The sequence below is a fragment of the Eschrichtius robustus genome, chromosome 11 (assembly GCF_028021215.1).
Source record: "Eschrichtius robustus isolate mEscRob2 chromosome 11, mEscRob2.pri, whole genome shotgun sequence".
NCBI classification, from domain to species: Eukaryota; Metazoa; Chordata; class Mammalia; order Artiodactyla; family Eschrichtiidae; genus Eschrichtius; species Eschrichtius robustus.
In genome coordinates, this window is record NC_090834.1 from 90,298,237 (window position 1) to 90,317,025 (window position 18,789).

Genomic DNA, 18,789 nt, shown 5'->3' on the forward strand with positions numbered 1-18,789 from the left:
CCTTAAAGGGGTCTTGGGTTTGGAAATACTGGGGTGCAGCAGATCAAAAAAGCAGAAGGTAACCTTAAGCTCCCATTTCCAAGAGATAAGAAAAGAGGGAGTCACATCCCAGGGCAAGAGAGGAAAAGACATTTTGTAGAAGATTCCCAAGGGAATGCCTAAGTATCAAGTTCACAAAATGTACATCTGTATCTTGTCCCTCACATTTTGGAGAAGTTGGGAATAGACAGAAGAGCTCAGAACTACAACCTGAGAAGTTGGGACCTGTGCTATTTCTACCACCTTGGGTAAAAACTTCAAGTGCCAGAGTTAGAGAACAATCAGGATATTCTAAATGCTCTTAAAGGTCTTACTAAAAAAGAAACCCAATCACTGAGTATGCCTAGTGTTTATTTTTCAAAAATTTTTATCACAAAATCTTTTGCTAGGGAGTGTAAGTCCTATTAATCATACTTTGTGAAACATGCTGTAGCATGTAAGGATCTGACTTCTCATCCAGATGCCACCACCAACTCACTGTGGGCCTTGAGCAATCACTTCCTTCTCTGGGCTTTGGTATCTTACTCTAAAAAGGGTAGGAGGGGGGACAAGGCCACCACCCACAGAGATCACAGCTTTTTCTGAAACTGAAACATGAGACATTGCAACTTGTATTTACATTCATTCATTTGTTCACTTATTCAACACATTTGTGGCAGGTCTGCAGTGTGTCAGACGCTGTTCTAGGTGCTGAAAGTACAGCAGTGTCCCAAGTAGACACGGTGCCTGCCCTCATGGAGTTCTCATCTGGGGGACAGACAATAAGCAAGGAAACCAGAAAACAAAGGAATTCCAGAGAATGTTAAGTCCTAAGAAGAAAATAAACCAGGTAAGAGCACAGAGAGTGACTGGGAGGGTAAGCTTTCTACACACATGGTCAAGGAAGACTTCTCTGTAGACATGACATCTGGGCAGACACTTAAATGATGAAATGGAGCCAGCCATGTGAAGGTCATGGGGAAGAGCGGTCCAGGCAGGGGAATCTGTAAGCACAAAGGCCTTAAGGTAGTCATGAGCATATCTGAGGAACTGAAGGAAGTCAGGGATGCTGCAAGGTGGTGTGTACAGGGGAGAGTGGTACGAACTGAGGTCAGAGAGGGCAGCAGGAGACATCCTGTATGGTGAGGAGTTCACATTTTATTCCAAGCCTGTGAGGAAGCCACTGGAAGGTTTCAACAACACGACAATAATTTTACTGAGGATTTTAAAGGATCACTCCAGTCACTCTGAAGAGAGGAAATGGCAGAGCTAGCAAGAGTGGACGCAGGGAAGCCAGTCAGGAGGCCATGAGAGAATCCAGGTGAGACATGGTGGTGGTTTAAAGTAGAATGTTGGGGCTTCCCTGGTGGCGCAGTGGTTGAGAATCTGCCTGCCAATGCAGGGGACACGGGTTCAAGCCCTGGTCTGGGAAGATCCCACATGCCGCGGAGCAACTGGGCCCGTGAGCCACAATTGCTGAGCCTGCGCGTCTGGAGCCTGTGCTCCGCAACAAGAGAGGCCACGATAGTGAGAGGCCCGCGCACCGCGATGAAGAGTGGCCCCCGCTCGCCACAACTAGAGGAAGCCCTCGCACAGAAATGAAGACCCAACACAGCCAAAATAAATAAATAAATGAATAAACTTATAAAAAAAAAAACGTAGAATGTTGGCAATAGAGACAGTGTGGATGGACTTGAGATTATTTTACAAGTAAGGAAGTAGATTTTGTGACGACCCGGCTGTGGTAGGTGATGGAAAAGGAGGGCATCAGGGATGACTGCCAGCTTTTGGGCTGAACACTAGGCTTCAGAGTATTTACGTCCTTATTAGTATCCCTGGCCAGCAGGTCCAGGTTTGACCGGCAGGAAAGAAATCTACATATTTCCAATCCTTCCTAGGGCCCTTTCCCGGGCAGGTGATGTGCTTCTCAATCCTTCCACCATTTTGGATTTTTGTTTGGCGGGGTTGGGGGGAGGGGATTTATTTTGTATCCTGTATCTCCGAGAAGCTCCTTAGAGGCCCCTGAGGGGACCCACTGGTCCTGGTCCCTGAGCTGCTGAAAAATTAACATGTGGCATTTAACACCTGCCCTTATCATCCTGCCAGACCCTGCCTGGAGCCCATTCAGCAGAACCATGTGGCCTCTCACTTGCTCCTTGAATTAACCTTCCTCCGGGAAAGTCCACTTAACGAACCTTACTCCTAACCCCAGGGCCTGAGGGAGCAAGAAGACCAGCTACCAAAGGGCAGCTTTGATGAGGAGGATTGAGAAGGGGACCTGATTTGCTGCATCCTTCCAAAGCGGGTATCGTGTTGCCCCTCCTGAGGGACAGAGCACCATCGAGGGGCCAGCTGGCATGTGGTAACCTCCAGGTGCATTGATCCACCCAGAAAATACCTACTGAAAGCCTGTGCCCTAGAAGATTAGAGATTTCCATCACCGCCAACCTCCCACTGGTTAGAAAAGGGAAGGGCTAGGTGGACAATGTCGCTAGATGTCCCAGGGGTGAGTGGGCCACTCTGCTTCCCTAGAGAGGAAGAGCAGAGGTGCTTGCCAGGGGAGAGAAGATACCCTGGCGGCAGGGAGCAGTTCTTTCAACTTTATTTATGCAACAAGAGTCCACCAAGCACCTGTGGTGTGTACCGGGTCCTGTTTCAGGCACCTGGATGCGGCAGTGAGGAGTTCTCACAAAACAGGATGCACTCGTGTTATTTATCTATAGTTACAATAAACCTGGATCTATACTTTGGACTATGGCATCAATTAGTCACATTTGTGAGGACCCCAAAGCTCCATAAGAAGAATCAGCTTATCTTCCACGCATGTGAAACAATCAGTTTATTGGTTGCAGGGGTGGTGGTTGTCTTCTGAGGACAGCAATGAAAGGAGATGTGATGAGCATAAACCCCAACCTAGAGTGCAAATTCCTTAAAGGTTAGACCTGTCCTTATTTCTTCCCTTCCCTCCCATAGCGTCTAGTCCAGTACTGAGTGAACAGGAAGACTTGGTCAAGATCTGGGGGCTGGGGGATAGATTGCTCTCGGTGTTCTGCTGTGCTGGTATTAGCCTTGGGTCACCATCACCTGAGTCTCACTGTCCTCGGGCAGTGAATGACAAACATCTAGTTGACCATAGCTTTACCCAGGCCTTATCCCACAAAATCACTGAGAGGTAAAGGAAAAGATTCTAATATACATTTCTGCTTTTAAAAATGAAGTTCTGATAATTAGCCCTTGGTCACTAGGATCCAGGACCTTTGGTCCTGTTACTGTGTTCCCTTATAACCTCAGACTCCCTAATTCTGACCCCAGCCCCTTACCTTAGCTGGATGACAAACCCAGGTTTGGCGTGAATGGTCCATTCGCAGTGAGCATTCAGGGGGTAGCTCTCCAACAAAATCTGACCCTTCGGGACTCGTAGAACCTGGCCACATCCTAAGAAGAGAAGATTGGGGCATGGAAATTGGAGTCAACAGGAAAGAGATGGTAAAAGGTCTCAAAGCCGCTGAGCTCATCCCACACCCTTGAGAACAGAATGTAGAAGGATATTTCTATTTCTCAAGCACCTGGCAATGTGCTAGGCAATTGGCAGTGAATTGTTAATTCACTTAATCCACCCAACAGCTTGAGAAGAGAAGTAGTATCATTCCAGTTTTCCAGATGGAAAAATGGATAACCAGAGATTAAATAAATAACTCGTCTAGCTACTAAGTGACAAAGCAGAGATTTAAACCTGTGTCTGAATGTAAAGTCCAAGCCACTCTCTCACCTGCCTCTCCAAGACTGCCACATGCCACCCTGCTGCTGCCACCTTACCAGGCTCAGAAAGCAGGCCCTCCCCGCAGCTCTACATGGGACACTGTGGCCTTTGTCCGGAGTCTAAATCTGCATAAGACCCTTTGGTCTGTGTTCCCTGCACATTCTCTACCCCACAAATATAACCCCAAAGCAACTCCTTCCTGACCCCCCTCCATCCATTTAGAAAATGTATGTATTAATTTGTTCTATGAGCAACTATGTGATGAACACCTCTCTAATGCACGACACCTGCAGGGGGACATGAACTCCAACCATTTGGACTGGGTTAGTGGTTTTCAATTTTTTTCTACCTCCCAAGCCCTTTTTTTTTTCAGACAAACTCTTATGAAGACCACCAATTTAATTTTTAAAAATGGATCCAAGAGGGGCTCCTGGTTGAAGCAGAAGCTGGGGCCCCAAGCCCTCCACTCTCACTATCACCTTGGTCTCCTGAGTTACCTCCAAGGAATCCCCAAGATTTGAAAACCATGGCACAGAGTCTCCATTAAATTATATCATATCTTCTAGTGTTAAGCAGAGATGTGTAAGATGCACCTTAGTTTTACAAAAGAGCTTGGGGGAAATGTCTTGAATTGGTGTTATAGGAAAAAAAGTTATCTGGGTCATGTAAATAAACTATATTTTCTACCAGAGTTGGCAAACTATGATCCATGGGCCAAATCCGGCTTCCTGCCTGTTTTTTAAATAAAGTTTTATTGGCACAGAGCCACACCCATTTTTAATGCATTGTCTAAGGTCAGTTTCCAGCTATAATGACAGAGTTGAGTCGTTGCAAAAAGAGACAGTAGAATCCACAGAAATGAAAATATTTACCATCTGCCCCTTTACAGAAAAAGTGTATTTAACTCTGTTCTACACAGAACCCAGTTTGACCTCATACATTCTGGACATGCGGTTATCTTCAATAACCTCCCCAAATAAATTCTCATTGCTCAAAAGAAAAATATGAACATCAGTGGATGGTGCCTCACGGCAGGATGTTAGTAATATTTCTACAGTGTTAGGAATACAGCCCAAACTCTGCTTTTGACAAGCTGTGAGGTCTGAAGCTTGTGACTTTTGCAAAACTGACTGCTAGGCAGCATGAGTCATCTCATCATTAGGATGTTTATTGCTGCTGCCCGGCTCCACATGGGAAACATCTTCCACCACTTTCCACGTGGGGCTTTTGTCTGGGCCAGGCCTCCATTCTCTCTCTCTGCAATTCCAACCTCCTCGCATCCCTCCTTGTCTCCCAACTTTCCATTCTCCGCGTAGCAGCCAAAGCCACCCTTTAAATAAATAAATTAGATCACATTACTCTCTCGACTCGACCCTCCAAAGGCTGGCCACCGTGCCTCACCTTCCCACAGCACCCGCGGCCCTGCCTCGCGGACCGCCCAGCCCTGCCCTCTGCCCGGTTTCTACCACCACCCATCTGCTCCTCATGCAGCTCCAGCCACACGGCCTCCTTTCTGTCCCAGCTCCAAGCCTTGCACCCACTGCTTCCTTAACCTACAAGGTCATCTTCTTCCACATCTCCTTCCTTTGGGAATTAAGCTCAACAGCTGCTTCTTCAAAGAGGACTTCCTGGACCACCCAGCTAAAATGGACCTTCACGTTTCTACAGTCACTGCCTTTTACTCGATTTTGTTTTCTTCATAACACACATCACTATCTGAAATTATCGAGCTTATTTGCTTACTCCCTTTGGTAGAGCTGGGACTTCTCTAGCTTGTACACCTAGAATGGAAACTGGCATATAACAGGTGCTCAATAAAGAGCTGTTGAACGAATGAATGATGACATTGTGACAGGCCAGGGACTGGCTAAAAGACTTACACAAATTCTCTTGTTTAATCCTCACAAGAAACCTGGGAGAATGATATTCATCTCCCCAGTCCCCAGACAGGAACACTAAGGATGGGAGAAGTTAGGTGACTTCCCCACAGCTGGATGGCCAGGAAGTAGGAAGACTGCAGACGACTGTTCTAACTGCAGGGCAGTGGTTACGACGGGACTTCGGAGTCCCGCTGTCATCGGTTTGAGTCTCAGCCTTAGCGTCACGGGCTGCGTGGCCTTGGGCAAGTTTCTTCATCTCGCAGAACCTCAGCAGGCCTGAGCCAAATGGGAGTAAAACTAGCACCTACTACATACGTTTTGTGAGACTTGAATCGGATTACTCACATGGAAAGCAGTTAGCAGAAAACTCAGCAAATGTTAGCTGTTGCTAGTTGGTGGCAGAGCAGGGATTTGAACTTGGATCTGTCTCGTACCAAGGCTGGGTCTCTGCTAGTGCATTAAACTGTCGTAGGGTTTCCTGACCCAGCCTTCTCCCACTCCGTTTTGAAGCAGCAGGATTCTTCCACCACCACCCGTCCCCCAAATACATTGAATCTCTGCCCCAGCCCCCAACTTTCGGAAGTGCACGTGCTTTCTTCCTGCATACCTCACACTCCTCATCGCCCCCACCCGCCCATCTGCTGCCCGGCTACGGAAGTGATACATTGGGTGTGAGAGACAAAAAAAGAAACCTTCCTGCACAGTCTCCACCCCTCTGCGACTGGCAGCCTCCCAACCACAAGGTGTTAAATCCCAGCTCCGCAGCAAACCTCCTGCAGGGACCCCAAGTCAGAATCAGCAGCAGATGCCGCCAGCCTGCTTCTGGTTTCTTCCCTGGAATCAGACAGCAGTGTCACTGCCCTCCCACCCCTCAGGTCCACGGGGAGCTGGTGCCCCTCCCCAGGCAAGTCTTCTTGGCAAGACCACGTGGTCTTTGGCCAGCCCCAGGGTCTCATGCGGCCTCCGGAGGGCCGGGAGCCCCACCCACCCCGGGGGGCTGGCCCCCAGCCACGTGAGATGCAAGACCACTTGTTCCTGGGGCCCAGGGGCTGTCCTTCAGAAGCAGCCAGGTTTCCCAGCTACATGTGACGCCTCGGTCCTTCATGATGTTTTCCTTCTCACTCCAGAGGGGAGGGCAGAGTCGGTCCCAAGAGCGGGGACAAGTTCCAAGCAGCCAGAGACAAAGAGGCCACTTCTCAGAAATGTGCTCTTGGGGGAGGGTATTGGGCACCGGGAAAAGGAGAAGGAGCTCTGCTCCCTCCTCACACCAAGCGGCTCCCACCTCCACGTGGGCGTCTGAGTCCGAGGGCCGGGGCGCAGGGCAGACTCACTGCACCCTCTGTCTAGGACAGAACACTGAACTCAGGTGAGCGTCCCCGCCAAGGAAGTACGGCTGGCCAACCAAGCAGGTGGTCCTGAGTCTGAAAGACCAGAGAGGCAATGGCCCAGACGAAGTGCTCTGATTCCCTGACCATGTCTTGCTGCAGGGGAAGAGGGTGTGTGTATGTGTGCGTGTGTGTGTGTGTGTGTGTGCACGTGCATGTGTGTGCAGGGAATTTTGCCAGCCAAGCCAGACTGTCCCCTGGGATCTCGAATCCTGGACTCATCTCCAAGGCTGCCCCCTCCCCCATCTTTCCCCATGGCTACAAACCCAGACAAGAGAGAGAGCTGGATAGACTCTGCCTTACAGAGCTGAAAGGAAACCTTCATGAATTTCTAAACTAGAAAGAGAGCTGGAAGGTTCCCAGCAAAAATGAACACCCCCAGCATTCAGACAAGTCCTGTTATCTCCAGCTGGGGGAGCAAGGGGGGAGGGGCAGGAGAGAGACACAACATACTTCCGAGAAGCAGTGTTTTTTTTTTTTCTTTAATCTTTCCTCTTGGATGGGGGCGGGGGAAGGAGTAAAGAAAGCATTCTGACCTAAAAAGCCACTTGCACTTTCCTTCCTCCTTCAAATAGCACTCAGGAGACAGGACTCACAGTGGTTAAGGGGCAGCCTGGAAGCCCGACCAGGTCCTAATCTCAGTTCAGATTTTCCTAGCTGTGTGACCCGAGACAAGTTCTCTAGATTTTCCAAGCCAAGGTTCCCTCATGTGGAAATAAGCATAATAGGAGTACCTACTACCATGTTGTTGTTGTTGATAAGTTCTTATTTGTTTGAGGATTAAATGAGATAGATATTGTATGTAAAGCATTTAGCAAAGTGCCTGGTACACAGAAATCCTCAGTAAATGGCAACTAATACTGTCGCGTCTCGAGTCTTGTCTGGATCTGAGACACAAATTTGGTACAAGAATCACAGGTGACAGCCCAGGTTCTGACCCACCGCTCCAGGGCTCCTAGGAGCCTCTTTACATCATCGGCTGAAGCCCTAAAGTCTGTAGGCCCAGGAGCTCGGACAGTGATGGTAGCACAAAAGCCTGGATGAGGACATGGGAAGGACCAGGAGCCGGAAGGAAGCTCACACCTTCCATGTGATTTGGTTCATCCTACCCTGACCTGCTAGGTCCTCAGACAGGCACTCGGAGTGAGGACCTCACGGGCCTCTCACATCAAGAGGTGGTTTAGTATAGAGGATGAGAGACTGGGCCCTGGGGCCCAACCTCTGAATTGGCATCTTGGCTTTGCCACTTACCAGCTGCATGACAGCAAGCAGGAATGTTACTCAGCCCCTCTGTGCCTCAATGCCTTCACCTATAAAAGGCTGTTGGGCTTCCCTGGTGGCGCAGTGGTTGAGAGTCTGCCTGCCAATGCAGGGGACACGGGTTCGAGCCCTGGTCTGGGAAGATCCCACATGCCGCGGAGCAACTAGGCCCGTGAGCCACAACTACTGAGCCTGCGCGTCTGGAGCCTGTGCTCCGCGACAGGAGAGGCCGCGATGGTGAGAGGCCCGCGCACCGCGATGAAGAGTGGCCCCCGCTTGCCGCAACTGGAGAAAGCCCTCGCACAGAAACGAAGACCCAACACAGCCATAAATAAATAAATTTTTTAAAAAAATGCATTGAGTTTGGGGGACATATATCTAATATTAAAAAAAAAAAAAAAAGGCTGTGATGAGGATTACTGAGTTTGTACATGAAGGTACTTAGAACAATAGCTGGTTCAAAATAAGTGCTAAGTGATGGCTTTTGTCAGGGGCTCAGGTCTTCATTAGATGTCCAGGAATGACTTCATGGCTCATCCTGTGATTTGGCCTATAATCCCAACCAATCTGATACTTTATAATGGTGGTTTAAATGTTTGTCTCCTCCATGACACAGTTCTGTGAGAGCAGGGACCTTGTCTGTCTTGCTCACACCTTTGTATGCATCGAGTAGGTGCTTAATTAATTGTTAACTGAATGAATGACTATGCCAGATTAAATCGAACATCTCCCTGCCCAATCAAACCATTTTTGAAGCCCCTCCCCCCATACCAATGGTCCTGAGAAGATAACCTCCTCATTGCCAGTGTATATTCTCTTGTCCCTTGGGAAGTTCTGTTTTATTATTTTTTCCTCTCTGGCCCTACATTGATTTCCTTCGCAACAAAGAAAAAGAAAAAGAGCTCCCTTCAAGGCTCTGGTTTAGTAATAATACCAAGAGCAACTACCATTTATTGAGCACTTACTATATACCAGACTCCATATTAAGGAATTTTATAGACAGCACTTCAGTTAACCCTCACAAAAATCCTCTGAGGGGGCACTATTATTTTCCCCATTTTGTAAATGAGGAAACTGAGATTTACAAAGATTGGGTAACTTTGCCCAGAGTCACGGAGGAAGAAGTCACGGGAGAGATTAAAATCCAGGTCCTAATGGTTCCAAGCCCAGCTGTTAACTACCACATAATGCCATCCCCAATTTGTTCCTAATTGGGCATTGTTCCTTTCCTGGAAGTGTCACGACACAAGAGCCCAGAGGAAGCTGAGCCCGTCTTCAGTAACTCCACCCAGGTGACTCTATGCTCTCCCAGGAGGATGGCTCCTTCAATCAGTAAATCAGTCACACACAGATTTGTGAGCCTTTTCTCTCCCTCCCCCTCTCCCTCCCGCTCTCCCTCCTTCCTTCTTTTCTTCCCTCCTTTCCTCCCTCCCTCTCTCCCTCTCCTCCCTCCTTCTCTCTTCCCTTCCTGTCTCCCTCTCTCCCTCTCTCTCTCTTTCTCATTTGCTCTTGATCATTCCTGGTTACGGCTCAAGGACCAGCCTGATATTCCAGCCCCACAAACAGTTTTGGTCACAGCTGATGGTCAGTTCCTCTGCTCCTCTGCTTCTATCTATAATATAACTAAGAAAAGAAAACAGTGTTAAGGGCCTATAATCTCTCCCCATAAATCCTCTCTCATCTAGGTTGCTTTCCTAACCTTCTTACCTCCCCTAGATCCTTTGGGGCCCGAAAGGTTGGCATCACTTCAGTGCTACCTAGAAGTGTGGCATCTGGGTGGCTCTCGGGCCCTCTCACGCTCATCTCATTTGGTGGCTTAGGAACTTGGTCTGAAGGCCAAGTTAAATAAACTGCACTCTGGAAGTCAGCAGAGTGGTTCCACTTAAGAACTCAACTTTCCTGTTTAAGAAGCTTTGAAAGGAAGCCTTGATTGTGACTTTAGAGATCAGTGTCTCTCATGGCCAGCACCAGATCACAGTTCCTAAATACCATTCCCCACAAAAGGAACCAGGATTCGTGGAGAAATGGCTGGTTCCAGGACCTGTATGTAAACAATCAAGGTGAACTTGAAACATTTTGGGAGAGGGTGGGGCGGCACAGTGGCCAAGAAGCAAGGAAGTGCTCAGAGAATGATGTGATGAAGTGGGCTTAAAGGGTCTTCGGTGGCCAATTCTGGGACAATCTGAGCATTAAAAAATGATGGTAGCGCTATGAAACGTGGGGGGAGAAAAGAAAATTCATGAATCCATAGTGCAGAAGAAGAGAGAGCAGGCCAAATGTGGGAAAATGATAATAATGGGTAAATCCAGGTAAAGGATGAATGAAGTATTCTTTCAACTTTCTGTGTATTTAAAACTTTTCAAAATAGAAAGTTGGAGAAAGAAGGAATCAGCTTCTTAGCCTGAATATTCTGAGATTACTAAACCAACATTTCCTGGCCAGGAAGATGTGAAGAAAGTTGTCTCCTGGGCTCAGTGACTTCCAGCCCTTCTCCAATTCTCTTGGTTAATGGAACTTGTCAATGGTTATGAATCAATCAATCACCTAATGGATTTTAAGACTCTAAGTAGTTAGGTGAATACCAACTGTGACAAGCATTGTCAAGGACGGTGAGCAAATAAAGGTGCTACCACGACTGCTCAGTACTGAATGCTCTATAACTCAAATATAAAAGAGGCTGATACTTTCTGGCATTTGCACTCCTCTTTCCTTCTAAGGTTCTATATGGCACTCAGGAAAAAATTCCAGGGCTCTACAATGGTGCTCAGCAGGAGGCCTTCCTCCTCCAGGATTAAAGGGCCTGAAAGGATCGCTTGGGCGCCATCTACTGGGCAAACGCTTGCACTGCCACCTGGCTCCCACACTGTGCCCCAGCTGTGCACAGACCACCCAAGTGCTCAGCTGCCCCTTAACAGAGGCAGGCAGCATGGTGCCCAGCACTGAGCAGGCATTCAACAAATACTGAAATGAATTACTTCCTCTTATGAATTCCCTTCACTTTTATTTAGTGCCAGTATGCGCTGTAGGTGATAAGAACCTAATAACATCCTATTGATGTCTTCTTAGGGTCAAGCCCTGTTTCCACGAATGTACGGTAAACTCACGGAGGGTTCATTGTATTCCCTGGTGACCAGCCCAGTGATCCATAAGAAATGATTCCTTCGTGCATGTGGCTGTGATCAGATAATATCCATAACTGGGTGGAATGAAGACAGGGATCAGGTAACATACACTGTATGGAATGAGGCTTTCAGAACAAACATCATGGAATTGAACAAGCATAACTGAAGCAACACAGAATGAGATAGGAGTACGACCATTACTTTGTTTGTTTCATAGCATTCACCACACTCTTATTTTGTTTTTGTTTTTGTTTTGTTTTGTTTTGTTTTTTGGTCTCTCCTCTCTAATTTTCAAGCTCTAAGATGGCAGTGACTACATCTGTCTTGCTCATCGTTGCACCTGGAAGCATTCATTCAAGAAACATTTTTTGAATGGTTATGGGTAGATTTATTCATTAAAGTTTTTTGTAATGAATGGGGGCATGTGTGCTCCGCTTTGCCTGCCTAGTGGTGATGACCAGTTGCCCTGAGCCAGTTCTGCTGTCCTTGAGAAGGCTTTGATCCTACACATGGACACCATCACTAATCCAACCAATCAGACTCCATACACAGTCAGCTCTTACACTGAGGCTAAACCCAGGACTCAACCAATAGGTACCATTTGGAAAGACACACATACGGGATTTCTTTGGGCAAATGCAGTCCTTCTGTCTTTGACCTCCTGCATCCAAATATTCTTCCCCTTCTCTGCCTTGTCTGCTAAACAAACCCACTTACTCACACAGAGTGTTTAGAGTATTGTTTAGGAAATATTTGTACCCTTCCCCTTGGGATGGAATATACTCTCATACTTGACTGATTTGAGGATTAGCCATGTGACTTCCTTGGAATATGAGTGAACGTGATGTGAACAGAGGCCTTAAATGTGGCTGTGTGTTTGGCTTGGCCTCTTGTGCTTCTGTGACCCACTATGAGAAGACCACACCCCAAGTTGCCCCTTTGGTCTGAGCCCTGAACCCTAGAGTTCAACCCAGGCCAACCCAGCTGAAACCAGTTAAACCCCAGCCAACTCACAGACCCAGGATAGAGAAAAATACACAACTGTCCTTTTGCGGTTGTTTGTTACGCAGCAAAAACTGACTAATCTATATGAACACATTATCACCACCACCCCTGAAAGCTTCAACTTAGAAATTCTGTTCTCTGACCACAATACCTCTTCCATCTACATGTTCCATTGCTTTATTATCACTAAGCCTGCTTTTCCATCTCATCGAGACCTCCAGTCCCTATTCTCTTTACCAGGTTCTTGTTGGTTTCATGTCCTACCCAACCTGGATCCCTGGACAATCATGTCTCAGCCAACTCTTGGATCAACCTAATGACTGCTTTTATTCATCTCTGCTACCATGATGCTAGAGAGCATCAACCACCTGTCCTGGCTGCATCACCTACACAGGAGTTCCAGCTTCAACTGGGTCCTCAGCCTTGCTTGGACATGCTTTAAATTATCGCTAGCTGGTGCATTTCCTCATTCATCACGTGGCTGTCCCAAAACTTTGGTACTCTCAAGCCTCAGCTTCCCTTCTACTCTGCTATCATTAGAGATTTCATATCCTGCTTTGCAGAGAAAACAGAGCTATTAGGAAGAACTCACCACTGGGAGGTAGGTGAGTACTGTGGTTGAGAATAAGGGGTCTGAAATCACATAGACTTAGGTATCTTCCTCACCCTTTGCCCTAGACTCTTGCATTTTGCGACAGGTTTGATCAAGCAAAGAACACCAATAGCACTCCATCCTCTATTTCTGCAGACGGGAAATATCGTTCATAAGAGTAAAATTACTTAGACTCTAAGACCATCCTGACTGCTCCTGATTCAAACAGGAAACGTGTAAAATAGGCTTAACGAAATAATGACAGTTTGTACATTGCTCCAGATACTGACTCTCAGTTGCTGCAGAGACGAATCTTAAACTGAGACAGGTTAGATTTCCACTCCATTTTCAAAGGATTATTGACTCAGAGGGGAACCCTAATAAAGATTTTAGTAATTCTTGGAGATCAAGCAGAACCCAGAAAGAATCCCTTTCCTGGGACAAGTGGCATGCTGACAATTTGATATGGGTTCCAGGAATTTAACTCAGGATTCAAGAAGGCTTCCAATAGAAATTCATATGTTAAATGCACTACAGACTTAACATTTTTGAAGCCTTAGTCACTGCTTGCTGACCAATGACAACACGCAATTGCTTCTCAGTGGACATGAGGCATGCTCTGTGCAGAATGCATTGGCTTCATTTCGGAGAGAGGGGAAGATTTAAGAGCAGACAGAAACCTCCCATGGCCAATTCCAAACAGAAGTCCACAATCCACACCCAACAGATGGAAACACATCTTTGCTTTTTACAGTCTTACCTAGAAAGCCCTCTGACCACCAACTTTCCAGAACTCAAGAGTCCAACAAGATAAACCTTAGTCCATGGCAAAGCTGAGACTTTAAAGGAGCACACGCTAGAGACGGAGCTATGTCAGGGTCTACTCACGCATGCAGTCTCCTCCGTACCAGCCCGCGTGGCACTCTGCACAGTAGATGCCCTTCACGTAGAAGTCATCCAGAGTACCCCCCCACGAGCCATTTCGGCACGTCTTGCAGTTTTCAAAGATGGTACAACCTGAAATTTTTCCAAGCAGAAGGGTGTTAGATTAAGCACATGCAGGTTCTGATCAGCTGCACAAGAGAGAAACTTGGGACCTTCCCAGGACCTTGTCTCAACTAAGGGCATCTGGACCTAGAAAGGTGCCAAAGCCCTTAGGAAAAAATGCTCATTCCTAGGAAGACACTAGAGGCACCAGAATTCAGACTGAGGAGTTTAGGAGGGTGGTCTGAACCATCTTCCTAGTTAGTGGCTGATGGCTTTTTTTTTTTTAATTCCATTTCTGGTCATAATTATGAACTTTAAGTTTCAATAAAACACAATGCTATTTAAAATTATTTTGTAATCGCTATGTTTTATAAAGCAAATAACATTGATGAAAATACCTCCAAATTTAAGACTAATTGACAGCAAATGCCTATTACTATATGAAAACCAAATCTAAATTACACTGTTGTTTGTACTGAAGGAAAACCCTCTTGCTGGTTGTAAATTTTTCACGTTTTACAAGGGTGCCATATCTCATGTAACATCAGTAACCTGAAAAGTACTATGAGATATCAAAAATATTTAGTAATAAGCTTCCAGACTGATTGCACATTTTGGTTCTAATGCATTAGTTTTTAAAAAGTCTACATGGAGATAATTCACATACCATAAAATTCCCTCTTTTAAAGTGTACAATTCAGTGGGTTCTAACATACCCCAGAGTTGCGTAACCATCACTGTTCTCTAACTTTAGAACATTTCATCACCTTCCCCACAAAAGACCCCATACTCATCAGCAGTCACTCCCCATTCGCCAATCCCCACCCCCGGCCCTAATCCCTGGCAACCAGTAATCTACCTGTCATTTCATATGAATGGAATCATACAATATATGACCTTTTGTGTCTGGCTTGTTTCATTTGTGGCTAATGTTTTAATGCAAAACAAAATAACCTGTAGTAAAAGGTAGAATCCATCAATACAGGGTATTTTTTCTCTTTATAAAAATATTACATGTTTATTATGGAATATTTAGAAAATTCAGACAAGCAAAAAGAATTCAATTAAAAACACCAAAAATTCCATCACCCAGAGAAAATGATCAGTAATTCCCTCTCTATACATGAACACATTTTTTTAAAATTAGGCTTATACTATATACTGTACACTCTGTTTTTAATAACTCACCTTTTAATTTAATAATAGATAGTAACCATCTTCCCATTCCATTAAATATTCTTCTATGGCATATACTTCTATAACCAGAGTGTGCCGTCAGAAACAACCTTAATGCCTAATAATGGGCTCACCCTGGAAGGTGTCAGGCTCCCCCCGACCAGCAGGCCACACCAGAGAGGGTTGAGCAGACCCTAGTCGAGGGTTATTTTTAAAACATGGTCTCCTGAGGGGTGGGGGACAGTGAGGAAAGGTAGAGATAATCCAATCCCACTTATTAAAACGGAGCGCTAAGTTCTGGCGCCTCCGCTGTCCAGCTGTGTGTCCTTGAGCAAATTGCTTAAGCTCTCTGTACCTCAATGTCCTCATCTGTAAACCCAGGGTTAAAAAACGTGCCTACCCCATTAAGTTGTTTTAGAAATTAAATTCACACATGTAAAGGGCCTGGCACATAGCAAGTACCCCCAAAACATGAACTATTATTATTATCTGCATTCCCATACCTCCTCTTGGCTTATCCCCACCATAGCATATAGCATGCTCAGTTTTAACTGCCTACTGTCTGTTTTCCTGTACAGACTGAAGTCAGGGACTGCACCATGTTCAACATTATATCCACCCCCACTTAATACAGTATCTGGCACATAATGAGAGTTCCAGAAATATTATTGAGATTTGAGCGAATAAATAAATGGATAGATGGATGGTTGAATGGATGAATAATCCAGGCTTCTGAACTGTTCAAGATAACCAGCATTTCCTTGAGCTAATAGCATACTTTTTTGCTTTTGGCTAAAATTAGGTTTTCATTGGCCTGTAGTGTATACATGCAGTGTACATATGTGTGATTTCTGTAGGAGAGAGACTTGTAGCTCTCTCTCTGCACACCATCCTGACTTTGCTTCCCTCTCCCAGTGTCTCTTCCGACCAGAAAAGAATTGCTAATATGATTCATCAAATTTCATATGGCCCATAACTGGGTCCCAGGGGTCCTTTAAAAGACCGCTTTAAAAGATGGTCTTTTAAAGGCCATCTTCGCCCATGTGCCACATTCCCGTTCGATTTCCTACCCACTGTGCCACCAAGGAGGCCAATGGACTCAGAGTCCGCCCTCTACGCCCCTGCCAACTCTCAGCACAGTAACATCCGGACCATTAGGTGCAAGCCACAGAAACCAGCCTGGTGATTAAGATGAACAAGTCTGTGTTAAAAAGACGCTAAGTAGCTCACGGTATTGCCAGAAGGGTTAGAGGACCGAGGTCCAAGCTACACAGCCTAGAAACGCACTAAAATACACAGCCACCTTGCTCCATTGAGGGCCCCAGTGCCGCTGGCCACTGCTGGACGTCAGCACTGCCATCCCCACCACCACGCCCCTGGACATCGATCCTCGTGCAATTACTGCCATCACAAGAGAAAGAATCGCTGTCCAGCATAATGATAGAAGTGATAGAAATTCTTAAACCAGGCTGAGATCCCATTTCGCACCTTTGAGACTGACAAAATTCCAAAACAACACATTCTGTCGCAAGACTTCGGGAAAACGGTACTCTCATGTACGGCTGCTGTGAATGCCAAATGCATGGAGGAGAATCTGGCAAAGGCTGGCAAAATGACATATGCACTTCCCTTTGATGCAGCAATTCTTCTTCCAGGAATCTACCCCAAAGATATGCTGCAAAAATACTAGCTGATGAATGCCTGAGGCTATTCACTATAGTAGTATTTATAACGGCAAAAAGCTAGAAATAACCCAAATACTCATGAACTATGGTAATCCACATGATGCAGTTATATGCAACTGTAAAAAGAAATGGAAAAAAAACAACCAGCCTTATTACTGTCAGTGAGTGATCTCCTGCATATACTGTTAAGACAAAAAAGCAAGGCAGTTAGCAGTGTTTATGGCATGCTGTCTTTTGTGCAAGAAGGGGAGAGATACAGAAATGCACACACATATTTGCTTGTATTGTCAAATATAGAAAACAGATAGAAACAGTAAACCTAACTACACATCAAGTAGATGGTATAACACCACAGACAAAAGAACTACATCAATTGGCTTTAAAACATAGTATTTTGGCTCTATATACTTAGTGAGATATATTCTAAGGTGAATAAAAACCACTCTCATCAGTGGTCTTCTTACTAATACCAATGGTGCTGTTGTTGTTTTGTACAATTATAAGATAAAGCAAGTAAGTGATTAGGTTAATATTATCAGGAAACAGGATTTTCACCATGAGAGAAAAGACATACAAATATAAAATCAAAGAAGTTAATTAACAACCTTGGAATATTACATTTGAACTTGAGTAGCAGCAAAAATTCATTTTAAAAAATACATGTTTCCCAGCTCCATCCACTTAAAAAAACATACAAACAAAACCTTGTAACAATGACAGTCCAATAGCAAGGAACACCTCAGGTGACCAGATCGTGGTCTCAGACCAAAGTTCCTTTGAGAAGTGGCTGATTCCAGATCTGGGGCAGAAAATATACAAGAAGAGGCTAAAATATCTTGTCATGTGAGAAATCAAGAAGTCTTCAAAAACAGTGTGGTCGGGTCAGAAGAACACAGAAAGACATAAAGGGGCACCCAGTGTTATAAGATGGGATGTGTGCATTAAAATAAATAATGACTGAAATGGATTAAATCACATAAATAAATAAAAATGCCTGCGTTCATAATGACACACACACACAGAGAAACCTCTTTGATCACCAGTAGGGACTGCTAGGACACCAATTCACTATTTTTGAAAATCTTTTTTTTTTTAAAAAGCCTTTCTCTAGCCTTTCCTTTCAGGGCAACCAGATGGTTGATATGGGACAGTTCTTCACTACTCAGTTTGAAAGATCCTTCCTAGCACCATTCGACGTGGTAATATTGGGTGTCTCCTGTATGATGTAATAAGATGTTGGGTGCAGGCATGGCAGATGTTGATGCCCTTCTATATGATGCAGTAGGAAGCACACAGCACTGCCTATGAAGGTCTCTTATTTATTCCACGACCTCATGCCAGCTCATTAAACCAAAGCCCCACCCTCATAACAACAGTAATCGCTAGGCTTTGGAAAATATTGAAAATTGTTCAAAGACTTCAGCATCCCTGCCAAGGACCCCTAGTCAGGAGACCCTGGCTTAGCTCTCAAAATTTCCTTAGAAGATTTGGAGGCACTACTCAACTATTTCCCTACAAACCATTCTCACCATCAGGGAATTGGAACAGTGGGTTTCTTTTCTGGATCAAATGTGCAAAGGTTAGGGGCTTCCCTGGTGGCGCAGTGGTTGAGAATCTGCCTGCTAATGCAGGGGACACGGGTTCCAGCCCTGGTCTGGGAAGATCCCACATGCCGCGGAGCAACTAGGCCCGTGAGCCACAATTACTGAGCCTGCGCGTCTGGAGCCTGTGCTCCGCAACAAGAGAGGCCGCGATAGTGAGAGGCCCGCGCACCACGATGAAGAGTGGCCCCCACTTGCCGCAACTAGAGAAAACCCTTGCACAGAAACGAAGACCCAACACAGCCATAAATAAATAATTTTTTTTAAAAATGTGCAAATGTTATACTGAGGTCACTTCTATTTTAAAGCTCAGCCTTA

At 45.6% G+C, this 18,789-nt stretch overlaps 1 protein-coding gene across 2 annotated transcripts in view; it reads right to left on the reverse strand.

Annotated features, from left to right (window-relative positions):
- PAMR1 (peptidase domain containing associated with muscle regeneration 1) overlaps positions 1-18,789 on the reverse strand; it is a 71,673-nt gene that overhangs the window by 29,266 nt on the left and 23,618 nt on the right. For both annotated transcript variants that reach the window (XM_068554912.1, XM_068554911.1), the window contains exons 3-4: positions 13,911-14,039; positions 3,339-3,453 (exon numbers count right to left, since the gene is read on the reverse strand). In XM_068554912.1, the coding sequence (XP_068411013.1) occupies positions 3,339-3,453; positions 13,911-14,039 (244 nt within the window). The remainder of the gene's footprint in view (positions 1-3,338; positions 3,454-13,910; positions 14,040-18,789) is intronic.